Genomic DNA, 13,878 nt, shown 5'->3' with positions numbered 1-13,878 from the left:
CACGGAAGTGAAAGAAAAGTAGCTACACTTAAATTTCAAAATAAAATCACTTGCCCGTTCTTCTTCTTCTCCTTCTTTATTGTGTTTATTGGCGGTTGGTAAAAAAAACTTATTGGAGCATTACCGCCACCAAATGGTAAGTAGTGTGAGTCATGACAAATGAATACAAAAAAAAAGAAAAAAGACAGAAAAAGCTCAATTCTCTCTAATAGATTTGTTCTCTAATAGATATTGGAATATATATGAGTACGAATCACATATATTCTGTATCTCCAGAGCTCCTCCACAACAATTCATCTCAAATTCCTTATATGAAGGTTTTGAATTACTTCCCTACTCTCAGTATCATATCTAGGACAATCTTTCATAACATGAGTAAGTGATTCTTCCTCACCACACAAGTCACCGTTTCCATCACTATGCTTCCCTATTTTAAACAACGGACTGTTTAATCTTGTCTGCCCACATCTCTCCCTGGATCCTCTCCTCCCTCCTAGTTCTTCACATATCTGGTCTCCTACTTTCCTTTGAATCTTATATAACCCTCTTCCAGTTTTTCCACCCTCCATAGTTTCTGCCAACTTTCTTTCATCTTCTGCGTAATTATTGCTCTCATTTTTTTTTCACTCATTTTTACTGAGATGTCTGAGTTACTATTTTTATCTGTTTTTATGGCGCCTTTCTCTTGTTTATCAGTTCGCTCATTCCCCATGACTGGTGTGTGTGCTGGCACCCACACAAATGTCACAAAGAAACCCATCATGTGAATTCTATACAGTATTTGTTGAATCTCTATTAGTATATATGATCGACTATCAGAATCACTGTATCTAACGTAACTAATTAATGACAAAATGGAATCTGAACATGCTACCGTTGTCAAAGGTCTCACATCAACCCACTCCACTGCCAACATAATTGCAGCATGGGCAGATAAATTGTCACTTACTCTTGATTGAACTCCTACGTCTAAATCTGGAATAACAAAGACAATTCCCACTTTGTTGTCAGGACTCTTTGACGCATCAGTATAAATCTGAAGATAGCTATAGCAATGTCTGTCAAGACAGTCTGCAACTGTTTGTGAAGTCCCTGTATAATCATTCTTCTTCTTGTCTTTTAATGTTAAATCAACTGTCAGGTCTGGTAGAATCCAAGGACCTGCAGATGATACAGGTACAGACAGGCTTACATTATGTTAAATAATCCCAACCCTGCTGGCCTCTGTGCAGCAATCCATCCAAAACCTTTTATGTTTCTCTTAATTTTTTACCAACACATTTTAAGGTATTCAAAGTTGGATGATCTTGAGGCTGACCCTCTAAATTAACACAATAATTAATTAGTAGCTTCTCAGTTCCAATGACATTTCCTCAAGTTCAACCTGCAAAGCTGCTGTTGGAGTCGATCTAATAGCTCCCAAACTGAATATTTTCCAACCATAATATATATACATTATAAAGCTGAAGTTTAAGATCACTTTTTTTGTTATATCCACTGAGAATCTAAAAACTCATTTACGTTACCAGTCTTCTATTTGTCCACTTGCAAGTTTGGTGATGTAGCCAGAGAATGATAAACTACCTTTGTGACAGCAAAAATACAACAAAGATAAGTGAAGAAAAATAAATAATGGATAACATTTAATATTGTTCACAGGATGCAGACAACTGAAAGTGTGTGTGGATGTGAGTTATCACCTAAAGTCTATGTTAAGACAAAGTATGAGACAAAATATAATCTTAAAACTGTAACACAATAAATATAAAAACCCCAGAGTCGTACATAAACTTATTGATTGCTCTTTGATTGTCAAAGATGGGACAATAAAAGTCTGATCTGTGATCCCACTTATGCTCCCACAGATGGCATCACCTTCATGAAGAGCCATAAAGCCACTTGTCAATAGCTCTCTCATTGGCTAACGCATCTTTTTGCCAATCTACATGCCACCTGAGATTAGCAATGACCAGGCTGTAGTTTCTTCCCAGACTATTACGCCAGTCACCAAATGCTTTTTTATTATAGATATGAACAGCTTTAGATACTTTTGGATAGTCTACAATGCTACACAATAACTTGTCCAGCTGTGCCTGCACATGTGGGAATCTGAGAACCACATTGTGAAGTTCTTCCTTGTCCAGCCTAAGGTCTGAAAAAGAGGAACAGAAAAAGAGTTTGGCTGTTAGTGGACTTTGTACAAGCATAGCAGGAGTGACTGAAGTACAAATTTGAAATGAAAATCTCACCAAAAAGTTGTGGGGAGACACCATCTGCATAGGCGATGTACTTCCATCGGCCACTTCTCAGCATGTATGTGGAAGCATTGACGTTACATCCATGATATTCGCTGAATATCCAGTGTGGTCGTTCCTTCTTGGAAAAAGCGGTGGACTTTGATAGCAGGGGAAGGAGTGAATGGCCACTGAGATTTAATACGGCTGGAATTCCAGCAATGTCTGAAAAATACAGATGTAGCATGAAAGTAAGATATAATGAGAACTGACTGTAGCTGATGTTTCACGTAGTGATTATATTCTATATAATCTTCTATAATTATATTCTACCCTCAACAGACATTTGAACTACTCCTACTCTTCAACAGACTTTGTTTTCTGTACACATCCTTACCCAGCACAGTGGGATAGATGTCAACCAAGGACACAAGCTGCTTGACCTGCAGACCAGACATCATCTCAGGCCCCATGATGAGCAGTGGAACATGGGAACTGCCTTCGAACATCGACATCTTATAGAACTGCCGGTGCTCCATGGCTAGCTCTCCATGGTCAGCCGTAAAGATCACAACAGTGTTATTAAGGAGTCCAGTCTCTCTCAGAGCTGAAATAACCTGGCCTGGTGAGACAGAGGTTGTGGTCCATCAGATATCAACATCAAATCAACAGTGAAGACCTAAAACCCAGCTACAGTGCTTGCCAATGCCTGCTATGTTGTACCATGTTTTATAGCCAGGATGGTACACTGGCTGTACAAACACTTTCTCTAGGACTACTTTAATGCAATACTTATTGTAAATACCTCATATTTTTATTAATTTGCAATACAAGATGCAAGAACATTGACTCATATATTATTTTGGATCTATGAATATGAACAGAAACCAGCAAAAGTCCAGAGTTAAAATCCAGCTCAGCGGTCTAATCACATATTCTTCTGCTGGTTACTTGCTGCTGTGAACTAACCCAGCATGGCATCTGCTTCAGCACACATGGCATAATAGAAGGCCCGAATGCGTTTAACCTCAGCCTCAGTGAAAGCACCACTACAGTTTTTAGTGTACGTGGAGTAGTAGTCAACGGGGTGCATGTCCGCCACAGGCAGCCATTTAGGAACGGAGATGAGGTCAGAAGACACCTGTGTGTATAGAAAAATAATTAAGATAATTAGTAAGTAATTTCTGTTAAGACAAACAACAACACTCTGTAACAACAGAGTATTTAAAATTCAATGATTTTGTTCTGCATGCCTTTTCAAGCCAATATGGTGAAGTAAGGAAGGTTGACCCTCCTGCAGTAGGGCCCAAGGACTCTGTTTTATAGGGATGAGGTAAATTAAGACCAAGATAAAGAGCAAAGGGCTTGTGCGAGGATGCAGCTCTCTGACGGAGCCAGCGTGCAGCCTTGTCTGTGTTTTCCCAGTCTTTTCTCATGATTCTCACTGTTGACATGTTCCCCACAAGTTGTGTAACCGGGCGGCCCTCCTGGCGCAACAGGAACTGAACATCCCGCGTCCAGGCCTCAACTCGATTACTGCAGACGATGGATAAACGCACACACACACAAACAAGATGCAGCCAGAGACACAAAAACAGGGAAGTGGAAACAAAATCATGACGGCAAATAACCCAACCGTGATTCACACGGATCTGGAAACAGTCTGTTCACTTAGCCTGTATTCAGCCTCTACCTGACAGAGTGGCTTCCTGATGTGTAGTCCAGCTTTCCCATCATCTTGGTAAAATAGCCATTCGCCTCCAGCAAATCCATCCATGTTGTTACGTTGCCATCAAGGCACTTGAAGTTGTTCCATGACTGACTGAGATGCACAAACTGACCACTCCACATGGCTGTGAACAAAGACGAATGCATTTATTATTCCACCTTTATGATCATGTTAATCGCCACACACATCCTTAAGCAGTCACTAACCAGCTCTTGAGGGGCAGCAGATGGGAGAATTGGTGTAGGCATCGAGGAAGGTGGAGCCCAGCTCCCTGAGGTAGTTTATATATGGCAGCTGCACAACCTTGCTGCCAGGATCAAAAGTCAGTCGTCCATCCTTCAGAAACAAGAGATGTAACCTTTTGCTTCAATCCACTCAGACACATAGTGGAATAAACCTTAAATGTTATGTTTTGTTTGTTAATAAACAAAAGCAAAAAGTGTTATTCAGCACTTCTAAAGCAACACACCTGAACTCAGTTCGTACTTACAAATGCATCGCTCATCACCATCACAATGTTGGGTCTGGTCCCCTCTTGGCACGAACTTTGACCATTAAATTGAAACAGGAAAATCAAAGCCAACGCTAAAGTATCCATGGCAGAGCTACAGGTGATTTGTTGTGGTACAAGAACGGGTTTGTGAAGAGCTGAAATACAACAGAGAAAAGTTCCTCTGTGCCTCCAAGTCCAGGCTGGACCTTCAAAATAAGAGTTCTTCTTTTTTTGTTTAAGTTCAATAATCAAATCAACTTAACGTAGAAACATAAAAATCTAACACCCACGACCGGCATTCATTCATTTTCCAATTCTAAATATTAATCAGAGAGAGAGAAAGTTTTAATAGCTATGCTGTAAATACGTCAAGCGCCGTTTTCAACATGTAATGACATAAAGAAAACTCTAGAGGTCAACATTCACCTTTCAAACAATACTGTTGAGTTGAACTTGGCACAGAGTAGGACTGCATAACACAGGCACAGTGGCGTAGGGCAATGTTTGAGACACATAAATATGTAATCAGACAATACATAGTGAGATCAAACTGTATAATTGTGGATGTAACGTGAAATATGACTCACAATACTTTAAATTGACTTAGTGATGAGTTTATCAAATAACATCCAAGTTTGATCAGGTGTCATTTGTGGCGCTGATGTTGTCTTTACAGAATACAGACAGATGTTAGAGGAATATCCCCTTCCTGTAATATAATGCACACTATATGCAAATACTACTGCTGAATGACAGGAGCCTTGTGACTGATCGCACCTCATTAGGACTAAAAGAAATGTTTATTTTATAGCAGCCATCAAGTGTTTGTTGAAAGAGCTGCTCCGGTTACACAGGTGTTCAACAGGTGAGTGGACAGCTGATGTCAGGAGCCCTTGGTGACCACCAGGTGGCGTTTTGAGCCTCTGACTTGTTTTTTCTGTTCACTGCGAGTTCACCGCAATGAGACATCCCAACCCCCATCTGGACAAGGATCCTTTTAATCTTAACACAGCAACAGCACAACACCCTGTCACAGGTGAATGTAGAGGAAGCTTTTCTGTAGAGTCAGCTCATCCTCTTCCACGGCCACCAGCCATCGTGCATGATCTTTGCTGCAGCCGTCGTACACGACGCAGTTTGCTTGGGGATGTAGATGCTTTTATTGAGCCTATTTATTTATGGCAGCGTGTTGTGTGAATTATATCACAGGTGGATGTGCAGAAACCATTGCTTGGACATAGGGCTGGAAGTAACATCCAGTGGTGATGTGCCATTTGGGAACATTATAAACGCGCACCATCAGCCAACTAATGATTTGTATGACTCTCTGCATTAAAAGTGTGGACATGAGTGGAGTTGTGTTGACGCCTTTTGGGTCTATTCGTGCGTTTTGAACACTTTACCTGTCCAGCCTGTCGTTTCTTTGTGCGGTCTTTCAGCTGTTTGACTAAACTTGTCATCTGGCTGGGTGCCACACTGCTCTGCCTTGTTCCAGAAGGCGGAAGGAGGGGGACACTGAAGCCCCGCGCATGCGCTGAAGGTTGTTTTTCACACAGCCTGTCGCTTAAAGTGAGCTGAGCTCCGGGGGTTTCCTTGTCTTTGAGTGGAGACCAACAAGCAGACAGGCGGATGATAACAGCATCCATTGCTGTTATTCAGCCTTCACACTTCTCAATGAACTTCTTGCAAAAAAGCCACTGATCGTGCCTACTGCTTTTTGCAGGGCAGAGATACTGATCAGTGTCTAGAAGCTGCATCTCGTTTTCTTATGAGATCACTTTTTTTCATAGACTTTTTTTTTTATTATTTCAAGGTCTGAGTAGCCTCTTTCCACCATGGTGCTAGGAAAGGTAAAGAGCTTCACAGTAAGCTATGACTGTCTCAATGACAGCAATGTCCCCGTTTTCTCCAGCGGGGACTGCGTCTCAGGGAGGGTGATCATCGAAGTCACGGGAGAAATCCGCGTGAAATCTCTCAAAATCCACGCAAAAGGATTTGCAAAAGTTCGTTGGACGGAGTCGAGAAATGCTGGATCCAACACTGCCTACACGCAAAACTACACAGAAGAAGTGGAATACCTAAATCACAAAGACATTTTAATCGGGCATGAGAGAGGTAAGAGTGTTTGCATTCATTTTTATTTATTTTTTTTTACGCAAGAAGTTTAGAAGAAACTGTGAGATGCTCTTTGTGCTGTTTGAGGATCAGGATCAGGCTGGCTGTGTGTGTGTGTGTGGGGGGGGGGGGGGGGATGCTGTCGTCCTGGACGCAAGAAATGTGTTGATACCGTAGCTTATAATAGACACATTTTAAATGAGCTCTGAAAACTTGATGCACGATGTTTTGAAGTGGGGATTTGTGACTCTGGCTCCACGGAGCTGCTTCCCCACTTGTTTGTGTCAAGGTGTCAGGATGAATGACAGCAGCTCGGGCATCTGTGTCCGACACTGGTGTTTTTATCTAAATACGGTCGAGGCCCCGCGGCGATTTGAGCCACACGGTGCGACAGGGTGAAACCTTGTATCGATCACAAAGCAGCCCGGTTAGAAACGGATTCATCGATGTTGTTTCTTTGTGGCTTCTCCTAAGTTTCCACCCATTGTTCAAAGCGGTTCAATCCTGTTCAGTAACTGGACGGGGAGGGGGCGGCGCCAGGCTCCCCTGCTCGCTGCGCCATTGGCTGAGGTGCTCATGTGTGGCCGCTGACGTCACTCTCCTGCGAACAGTGACAGCAACTTTGTAATAAAGACATGAAGGAGAAGAGCTTTAAAGACACAGCTAATGGTGCTTTATCCCTCCACTACCGCTGTCTCTCAATACGAGCCTGGCTGGTGTAGATTGTGTTGTTGGTAGCCAAGTGTTAAAGAGACCAAATGAGGGCATTTTATCCACATTATAGTTGTTTTGATCGTCAATAAAAGGCTGCGTGTGCTGATGCGCTCTTTTATTTAAAGCGCACTGACTCAAACAGAGTTTTATTTTTTTTCCACCTTCCTTATAAACTGGGCTTTCGTTTAAGTGAAGGAGCTGCGGTGTTGGTAAAAAAAAAAAAAAAAAGCTCCACTTCCCTGTTGTAGCAGCTCGGCAGCTGATAGATAGGCTGCTGCTGGTGCTGGTGGTGGTGACTGCAGCGTCGCACAGTGAATGCGTAATGAGCGCGGAGCGGCTGTGGGAAGCTGTTCGCTCCGGTTTAGGCCGGTCTCCTCCTGCTGGAGTCTGCGTTTGACTGACAGCTCCGCACTTGTTTACCTCACTGCTGCTGCTGCTGCTGCTGCTGGAGGAGGAGGGAGTGCTGAGCTGGCACAAGCACACCCGGCCTGTCTACAAAAATGCACTCACCATCTTATATATAGAGAGAGAAAAATAACAAGTAATAGTGTTACTTTACATTGGTTGCACCGTGTAAAGGTGCCTCCCCTCCCTCTGAACAACAATGAGGAGGTGAAACTGGGAAACAAACCAGTGCTTGCTGCTGAGACCGGTTTGTCTTTAGATGATCTGGTTTCCTCATCCAACTTAATTCTCCGTCTGCTGGCTTCAGTCATTTCTCCCTCTTATCTGCCACACTGGGCTCTCGATGTGGTTCTTTGTTCCTGCAAAAGCACAATCTTGCACTCTCAGTTTCTGACACTTTATTTTTTATTTTTTTCGAGCAATCAACTTCTTCTTATCTCTCAATACAGTAATTTATTTATTTTAATTTTTTTTTACCAGATAGATATAATAGTAAAATCTGTTTATTCTCTTTTGTCTCCCCCACCCTGTGTTTTTGGTATGACTTTCAGATGCCTTCGTAGAACATTTTACCCAGGTATGGTATACATGTGTTTGGAATATTGTCCTCCTTGTTTTTCAGACGATGATAACTCGGAGGAAGGACTCACCACTATCCATTCAGGAAGACACGAGTATGCATTCAGCTTCGAGCTTCCACAGACGTGAGTGTCTTAACACCACACTCCAGAGTCACAGATTAAATATCGCGTGCTGTGGCCGTCTCACAGTTGACGTGACCCCCCTCTCCCTTCATTTCCCTCCTGCCCTCTTCCTTGTAGACCTCTGGCTACCTCTTTTGAAGGGAAGCACGGTAGTGTGCGCTACTGGGTAAAGGCAGAACTCCACAGGCCATGGCTCTTGCCCATGAAGACCAAGAAGGAATTTACAGTCTTCGAGCACATTGACATCAACACTCCATTATTGCTGGTAAGCTCTTTTCAAACGCCGCTCGGTGTTGGCTTTGCCTTTCAGCTGGCCGAGGCATTGTACAAAGAAAACACTACTTTTGTGCGACTCGCTCTAGATGTAATTTTCCTAATTATGGGGGAACATAGGAAAGAATTTTTCATTTTGAACCTCTGACTGCTTCTTTCCATTTGTTTTCTCGCCTGGCCTTGGTTGTAGAGACATGTTTGAGCGTTTTCAACTATACCATACAAGAAGAAATGTGGAGACATATACATTGGTGTTTATAAATGTATCCAGTTTTTCCTAACTCCAAGTATAATTATAACTAACACATCTTTTTCTTTCTCTGTCTTCAGTCACCACAGGCTGGCACAAAAGAAAAGACACTTTGTTGTTGGTTCTGTACCTCAGGTCCTATTTCCCTAAGTGCCAAAATTGAGAGGAAGGGATACACCCCAGGTGAGATTAAGTTAATGATTAAAAAAAACGCTTCTGATAACCTTGTTAGTTAATTAGTTAGTTGTCTCTTAACCAGATTAGTTAATGGTAGTATTCTAGCCTGCTGATTATTGCATTGATTAATCATTTACACACAGGACAAAAAGCTGACTACTGAAACTGAAATCTAACTTTTCTTTTACCCTCTTTAACTCTACAGGAGAGTCCATTCAGATCTTCGCTGAGATCGAGAACTGCTCCTCCCGCATGGTGGTGCCAAAGGCAGCCATCTACCAGACCCAGACCTTCTACGCCAAAGGGAAGATGAAGGAGGTCAAGCAACTGGTGGCGAACCTGCGAGGAGAGTCTTTGTCATCGGGCAAAACGGAGACATGGAACGGAAAGATGCTGAAGATCCCACCTGTGTCGCCCTCAATCCTCGACTGCAGCATCATCAGAGTGGAGTACTCGCTCATGGTGAGTACACTTTTTTTTTATTTTACTTTTTTTATTTGGACTAATTTCACGCTGACCACTTTGCTTTTCTCCAGAGATCATTGACAAAGACACCCTTCATCATTTCTCTCTTGTCCTCTATTTAAACATTACTCAGCACCATTATCAGTAAAAATCAATATCTCTTCCAGGATATCGGTTTACTACGAAATATCACATCTCAGGATACTGACCCACATTTCTTTGAATGTCTATACAATTCATATAGCGCCGAAAGGACAGCTGTTTGATTTCATAGTGAACGCTCACCTCCAAGGCGCTTGCTTATTTTAACCTGCTCTGGTGTCCTCCTGTCTGTGTTCAGGTGTATGTGGACATACCTGGAGCAATCAACTTGTCCCTGAACCTGCCCCTGGTCATTGGAACCATCCCTCTCCACCCTTTCGGCTCCCGTACCTCCAGTGTCAGCAGCCAGTGCAGCATGAGCTGGCTGGGAATGGGTCTGCCTGAGAGACCTGAGGGTATGTTACTGTAGATCATGTACCCATAGTTCAGATTAGAATTTATATTTGAAATATTGTACCTGAAAATGCTGACATGCTCGTTCTTCCTCTGCAGCTCCTCCAAGCTACGCAGAAATTGTAACAGAAGAGCAGAGGCAGGTCAGTCTGGATGTGCCATCAGCACGCGAGGAGCTGGACGGCCCTCTTTTTGCCTATATTCATGAGTTCCGCTTCCAGCCCCCTCCTCTGTACTCTGAGGTAATCACCAAAAACCACAAAGCAACACATTCATCTTTATTCTAATGTTACGAACTCTGTCAAATGAGCTGCTTGAATCGAAAAGTAAAACCTTTTTCTGTTTTGTGCTTCACTCCAGATCGATCCACACCCAGATCACGCCAGCCGTACAGAGGAACGCAGGCTTGATGCCTGTCCATCACGCTGAAAGTGTTCCCTGAAATTCCCCTGAAAGGCTTGGGGAACCCAAAGGAACTGCCTGCAAGGCTCGGCTTTGCTTGTTTCTCTCTTGACATCAACAGCGTTGTGCCAGCGTTGTTGTTAGAGAAAAATAAGTTATCCAACCAACCAAGACTTGTACAAATACCCACAGTTGAGTTGGGTTATACAAATCTGTTCCTGCCTTCCCTTAGAGAGAGAAACAGAAGTCACTAGCTTGGGGTGTCATTTCCTTCCTGTGTCAGCATGCTGAGGCTGGGATATCTGCAGATGAACACACTTTCAGTCTGCACGGGGGAAAAAAACCCACTAGTAGCAAGAGCCCTGGTGAGATGGTATTGACGACGTCGAGGAAGAATCACCGAGGCTAGGCCTGCCAAGCTCCTCTTTACAGATTCTTCTGTACTCATGGCACATAAGGACATGGCTCCTTACACAAAGAGCAGGACTAATCATGTCCAGACTTCAGCAGAAACGCCTAAAGTAAAAGAGGATGAAGAGAGGAACAAATAACCGTGTTCTAACCCTCACAGACTGTCTGAATGAAAGCTTTCAGCAGTCAGAAGAGCAAAGATTAGGTCCTCCTGCCTCATTTGGGATTTTGTTTTGCACATTTTGTTCTTTACTTGATTTGTGTGGCTCTGTTTAGTCATGAGAATTAGGGTGAAAATAATCACTACTAGTTTGGTTTCAGCCTTGCAATGCACCAGACTAAAATATGAGACTGCAGTCGTCATTTTGTAAGACTTTCATCTGCATAACTTTAAGCAACACTGAGAACAGGATTTGTTTTTGTTTTGTTAAAGACTCAAGAGGACAAGAACAATGCACTGAATTTAAGAATTTCCTTTTTCTCCTTATGTTTCATCAGTGACTAGACTAACTAGACTGGACTTTAAGTACAATTGCAGCACACTATCTCCATCTGGAAGCTCCTAGATGTTGCCTCCTCAGCTTGGGTCCTAGTGTGGCTTTTCTCCTTTAACTGTAGTTTTGTTATTCCCTTCTTGTGTCTAGCTCAAATCATAGCATAGCAGATAGCCTTTTTGTGTTGAGCTTGCTCTTGATTGAGACTAGGAGGGTTGCAGACGAGCATTTGCCACTCAAATTGTAGCTGATGAGATAAGTGTGTATGCATTAGTGGGACAGTAGGTGCTAAAATGTGGAGGGACTTGACTCACCCTAATTACCTGCAGCCCCTCTACTCCCAATCTCAGGGCAAGCTAGGCTTGCATAACTGCCCAAAAGCACTGTCTCAGGTGGTTTTCTCACTTGCCAAAAAGGTTGTGGAAAAAAAAAAGAGAAAAAAATGTTAGAGATATTCTTTTAAAATTGCACTGTTAAAAATAATGAAGTCTTTTTTAACAAATACCAAAACAAGAGAATACTTGTAGAAGTGAGGCAGCTTTCTGAGATGAATCACATTCCCTTTTTGTCCTGCTACACCTGCCCGGATCATCCAAGTTAGATTTTACCAGACCAGTGAAGCCTGAATGCTAGCTATAAAAAAAAAAAGAAAGAAATGACACTGCTTCTCCATTAAAGAAGCAAACCCAGCACAAATGAAAAGCTGGGGACGTTGCTAAACTTCTATTCAGACTGGTCAGAACAAGTAGTAGTCGTAGTCGTAGTCGTATTAGTAGTCATAGTAGTAGTAAGAGTGGGTTGACATGAGTAATACATTGGTTTTCTAACTCATTCAACACAAAAGACCAGCTGCTTCAGAGGTTTGACATAGTCAGAAATAAAGAAAAGCAGCACTTTTGATAAGAAAATAAAATAAAAAGCATTCAACGGTGAAGGTCTGGAGGAAACAAACATTTGGTACTAACCATGTTATGCTAGAGGATTTTTCACTAGAGCAGTTTTGTGTAGGATGTTTATACTTTTCTTTTCTTTTTTTTTAGTTTACACTTTAGACGTAGCTGACACAACTTTGTATTCATTGTGTGTGTGTGTGTGTGTGCACGCGCATATTAAGATCCAGCTGGCATTTAAAGCTACAGCTTCCGCAGATTATTAAAGTGATCTTATCTTAGTGGCCTTGACACAGAAAAGACCTGATCGCGACCCTTCATCTTCTCGTGTCTACATTAACTCTCGTTCCTGTAACTTTTAAGATTTCCGTGTTTATTCAAAAGGACAAAAAGGGAACAGGGGAGGAAAAGTCCGTGAGAAGCAAGTGTTATAAGAAGTGACACCCTGGACAGGACAGGCCTCTTGATTGCTTTATTTTTCTGACGCTTATGAGGGTTGACTACTATTATTATTTTTTTTTTCCATGTATTTTTGGGCATTGACATAGTTTACTTTCTAGCTTAACAAGTAACTTTCCTGAATTAGCCTCCCTGACCTCTGTGATCACCCTCAGGCCTGGGGGTGGCAGCTGTTGACCAGCACCCTCCCCCTCCAAGAATAATTGAACTAACCCGCGATAGCAGACAAACTGCTTCTTCCATCGTGCTCTATCTGGTTTGATTTGTTTGCCGTTCTTTGTTCACATTTTATCTTAGGGGAAACTAAATCGAGCTACACTGTAAAAAATAATAAGCTTACATGTTTGTTTCAGGTTGATCAATTCCATAGTCCATTTGCTCGGGCCTCAGAGTAGCCCAGTGTCAAAACTAAGCTAAACTCCTGACTGAGTCGAGTCAGGACCTAAAATGTTCAGAGGAGACGAACGTAGGAGACGAAATCTGAAACATTTTAGAAACGAAGTGCAATATTACTCACTGAATTCTCTTCATTCTCCATTTGTATGTTTGTTTTTATCTTTTTTCTTTTCTCTATCATGACGATGTATAGATATTCTATGAATATACTATGTTCTGAATGATTTAACCTTTTGTCTAGTTCTTCCTTTTGATTTGAATAAACATTTTGTTCTAAATTACAGTGGACTGTGATGTGAATTTTTCTCCGAGGTTGAACACAAGTGCACCACATATACTACAAGCTTTCATTATACTTATGCACCAACGATGTACTTGAGTTAGTGAAGGAAAGTACACACTTATTCACCTTTTTCTTTCTGAGCACAGTTGGTCAATCTTTGACAGAAATACAACAAACCATTCCCTCAAGTAAAAAGCCAACTGTGCTAAAATGAAGCAGCATATAATTAATCATTACCTGCTTCTCTGGTAGAAATTCATTTTATTTGGGTCATGACAGTTTCAGATTATAAGCACACAGGTTGCCACACTGCTGGACACAGATTATCCTCTAACAATAGCGCAACACTGCCCCCAGAGGTGATTTAAAACACTTACAGAATACTTGTTGTTGCCTTGTGTTTTATTTTTCTTCTGAAACCTTTGATATTTTCCCCAAAACAGAGGAGTCTTGACTGATTCCTCCTTTCCCTCTGTTTCTACATGTTCA

General features: G+C 42.0%; 2 protein-coding genes across 3 annotated transcripts; one reads left to right on the top strand and one right to left on the bottom strand.

Moving 5' to 3' along the window:
* Positions 1-1,573: 1,573 nt before the first annotated feature.
* On the bottom strand, positions 1,574-4,641 carry arsk (arylsulfatase family, member K). The gene is made up of 8 exons (XM_026342369.1): positions 4,454-4,641; positions 4,170-4,299; positions 3,928-4,087; positions 3,488-3,770; positions 3,204-3,375; positions 2,632-2,856; positions 2,250-2,459; positions 1,574-2,152 (listed from the first exon to the last, which is right to left on the bottom strand). Exons 1-8 carry the CDS (start codon positions 4,559-4,561, stop codon positions 1,878-1,880), a joined length of 1,563 nt encoding a protein of 520 aa, XP_026198154.1. The 5' UTR covers positions 4,562-4,641; the 3' UTR covers positions 1,574-1,877.
* A 1,392-nt stretch (positions 4,642-6,033) lies between these two features.
* On the top strand, positions 6,034-12,619 carry arrdc3a (arrestin domain containing 3a). Of its 2 annotated transcripts, none has more exons than XM_026342870.1 (8): positions 6,034-6,571; positions 8,313-8,394; positions 8,512-8,659; positions 8,998-9,100; positions 9,300-9,556; positions 9,900-10,056; positions 10,154-10,296; positions 10,415-12,619. In XM_026342870.1, the coding sequence occupies exons 1-8, from the start codon at positions 6,292-6,294 to the stop codon at positions 10,481-10,483; spliced, it is 1,239 nt and encodes a 412-aa protein (XP_026198655.1). In that variant the 5' UTR covers positions 6,034-6,291; the 3' UTR covers positions 10,484-12,619. The 2 variants fall into 2 exon arrangements, with proteins under 2 accessions (XP_026198655.1, XP_026198656.1); XM_026342871.1 differs by having other exon boundaries at positions 6,434-6,571; positions 8,242-8,394.
* Positions 12,620-13,878: the final 1,259 nt, after the last annotated feature.

This window comes from Anabas testudineus, chromosome 9, assembly GCF_900324465.2.
Source record: "Anabas testudineus chromosome 9, fAnaTes1.2, whole genome shotgun sequence".
NCBI lineage: Eukaryota > Metazoa > Chordata > Actinopteri > Anabantiformes > Anabantidae > Anabas > Anabas testudineus.
This window is presented reverse-complemented; position numbering and strand designations above follow the sequence as displayed.

Excerpts from the sequence above, each read along its gene's own strand:
- arrdc3a (XM_026342870.1), top strand. The coding sequence starts at position 6,292 with ATGGTGCTAGGAAAGGTAAAGAGCTTCACAGTAAGCTATGACTGTCTC. Across the intron at positions 9,101-9,299 it reads GAGGAAGGGATACACCCCAG|GAGAGTCCATTCAGATCTTC; the intron begins GTGAGATTAAGT and ends TTAACTCTACAG. Across the intron at positions 9,557-9,899 it reads GAGTGGAGTACTCGCTCATG|GTGTATGTGGACATACCTGG; the intron begins GTGAGTACACTT and ends GTCTGTGTTCAG.
- arsk (XM_026342369.1), bottom strand. The coding sequence starts at position 4,561 with ATGGATACTTTAGCGTTGGCTTTGATTTTCCTGTTTCAATTTAATGGT. Across the intron at positions 4,300-4,453 it reads TGGTGATGAGCGATGCATTT|GATGGACGACTGACTTTTGA; the intron begins GTAAGTACGAAC and ends TTGTTTCTGAAG. Across the intron at positions 2,857-3,203 it reads TGAAGCAGATGCCATGCTGG|GCCAGGTTATTTCAGCTCTG; the intron begins GTTAGTTCACAG and ends CTGTCTCACCAG.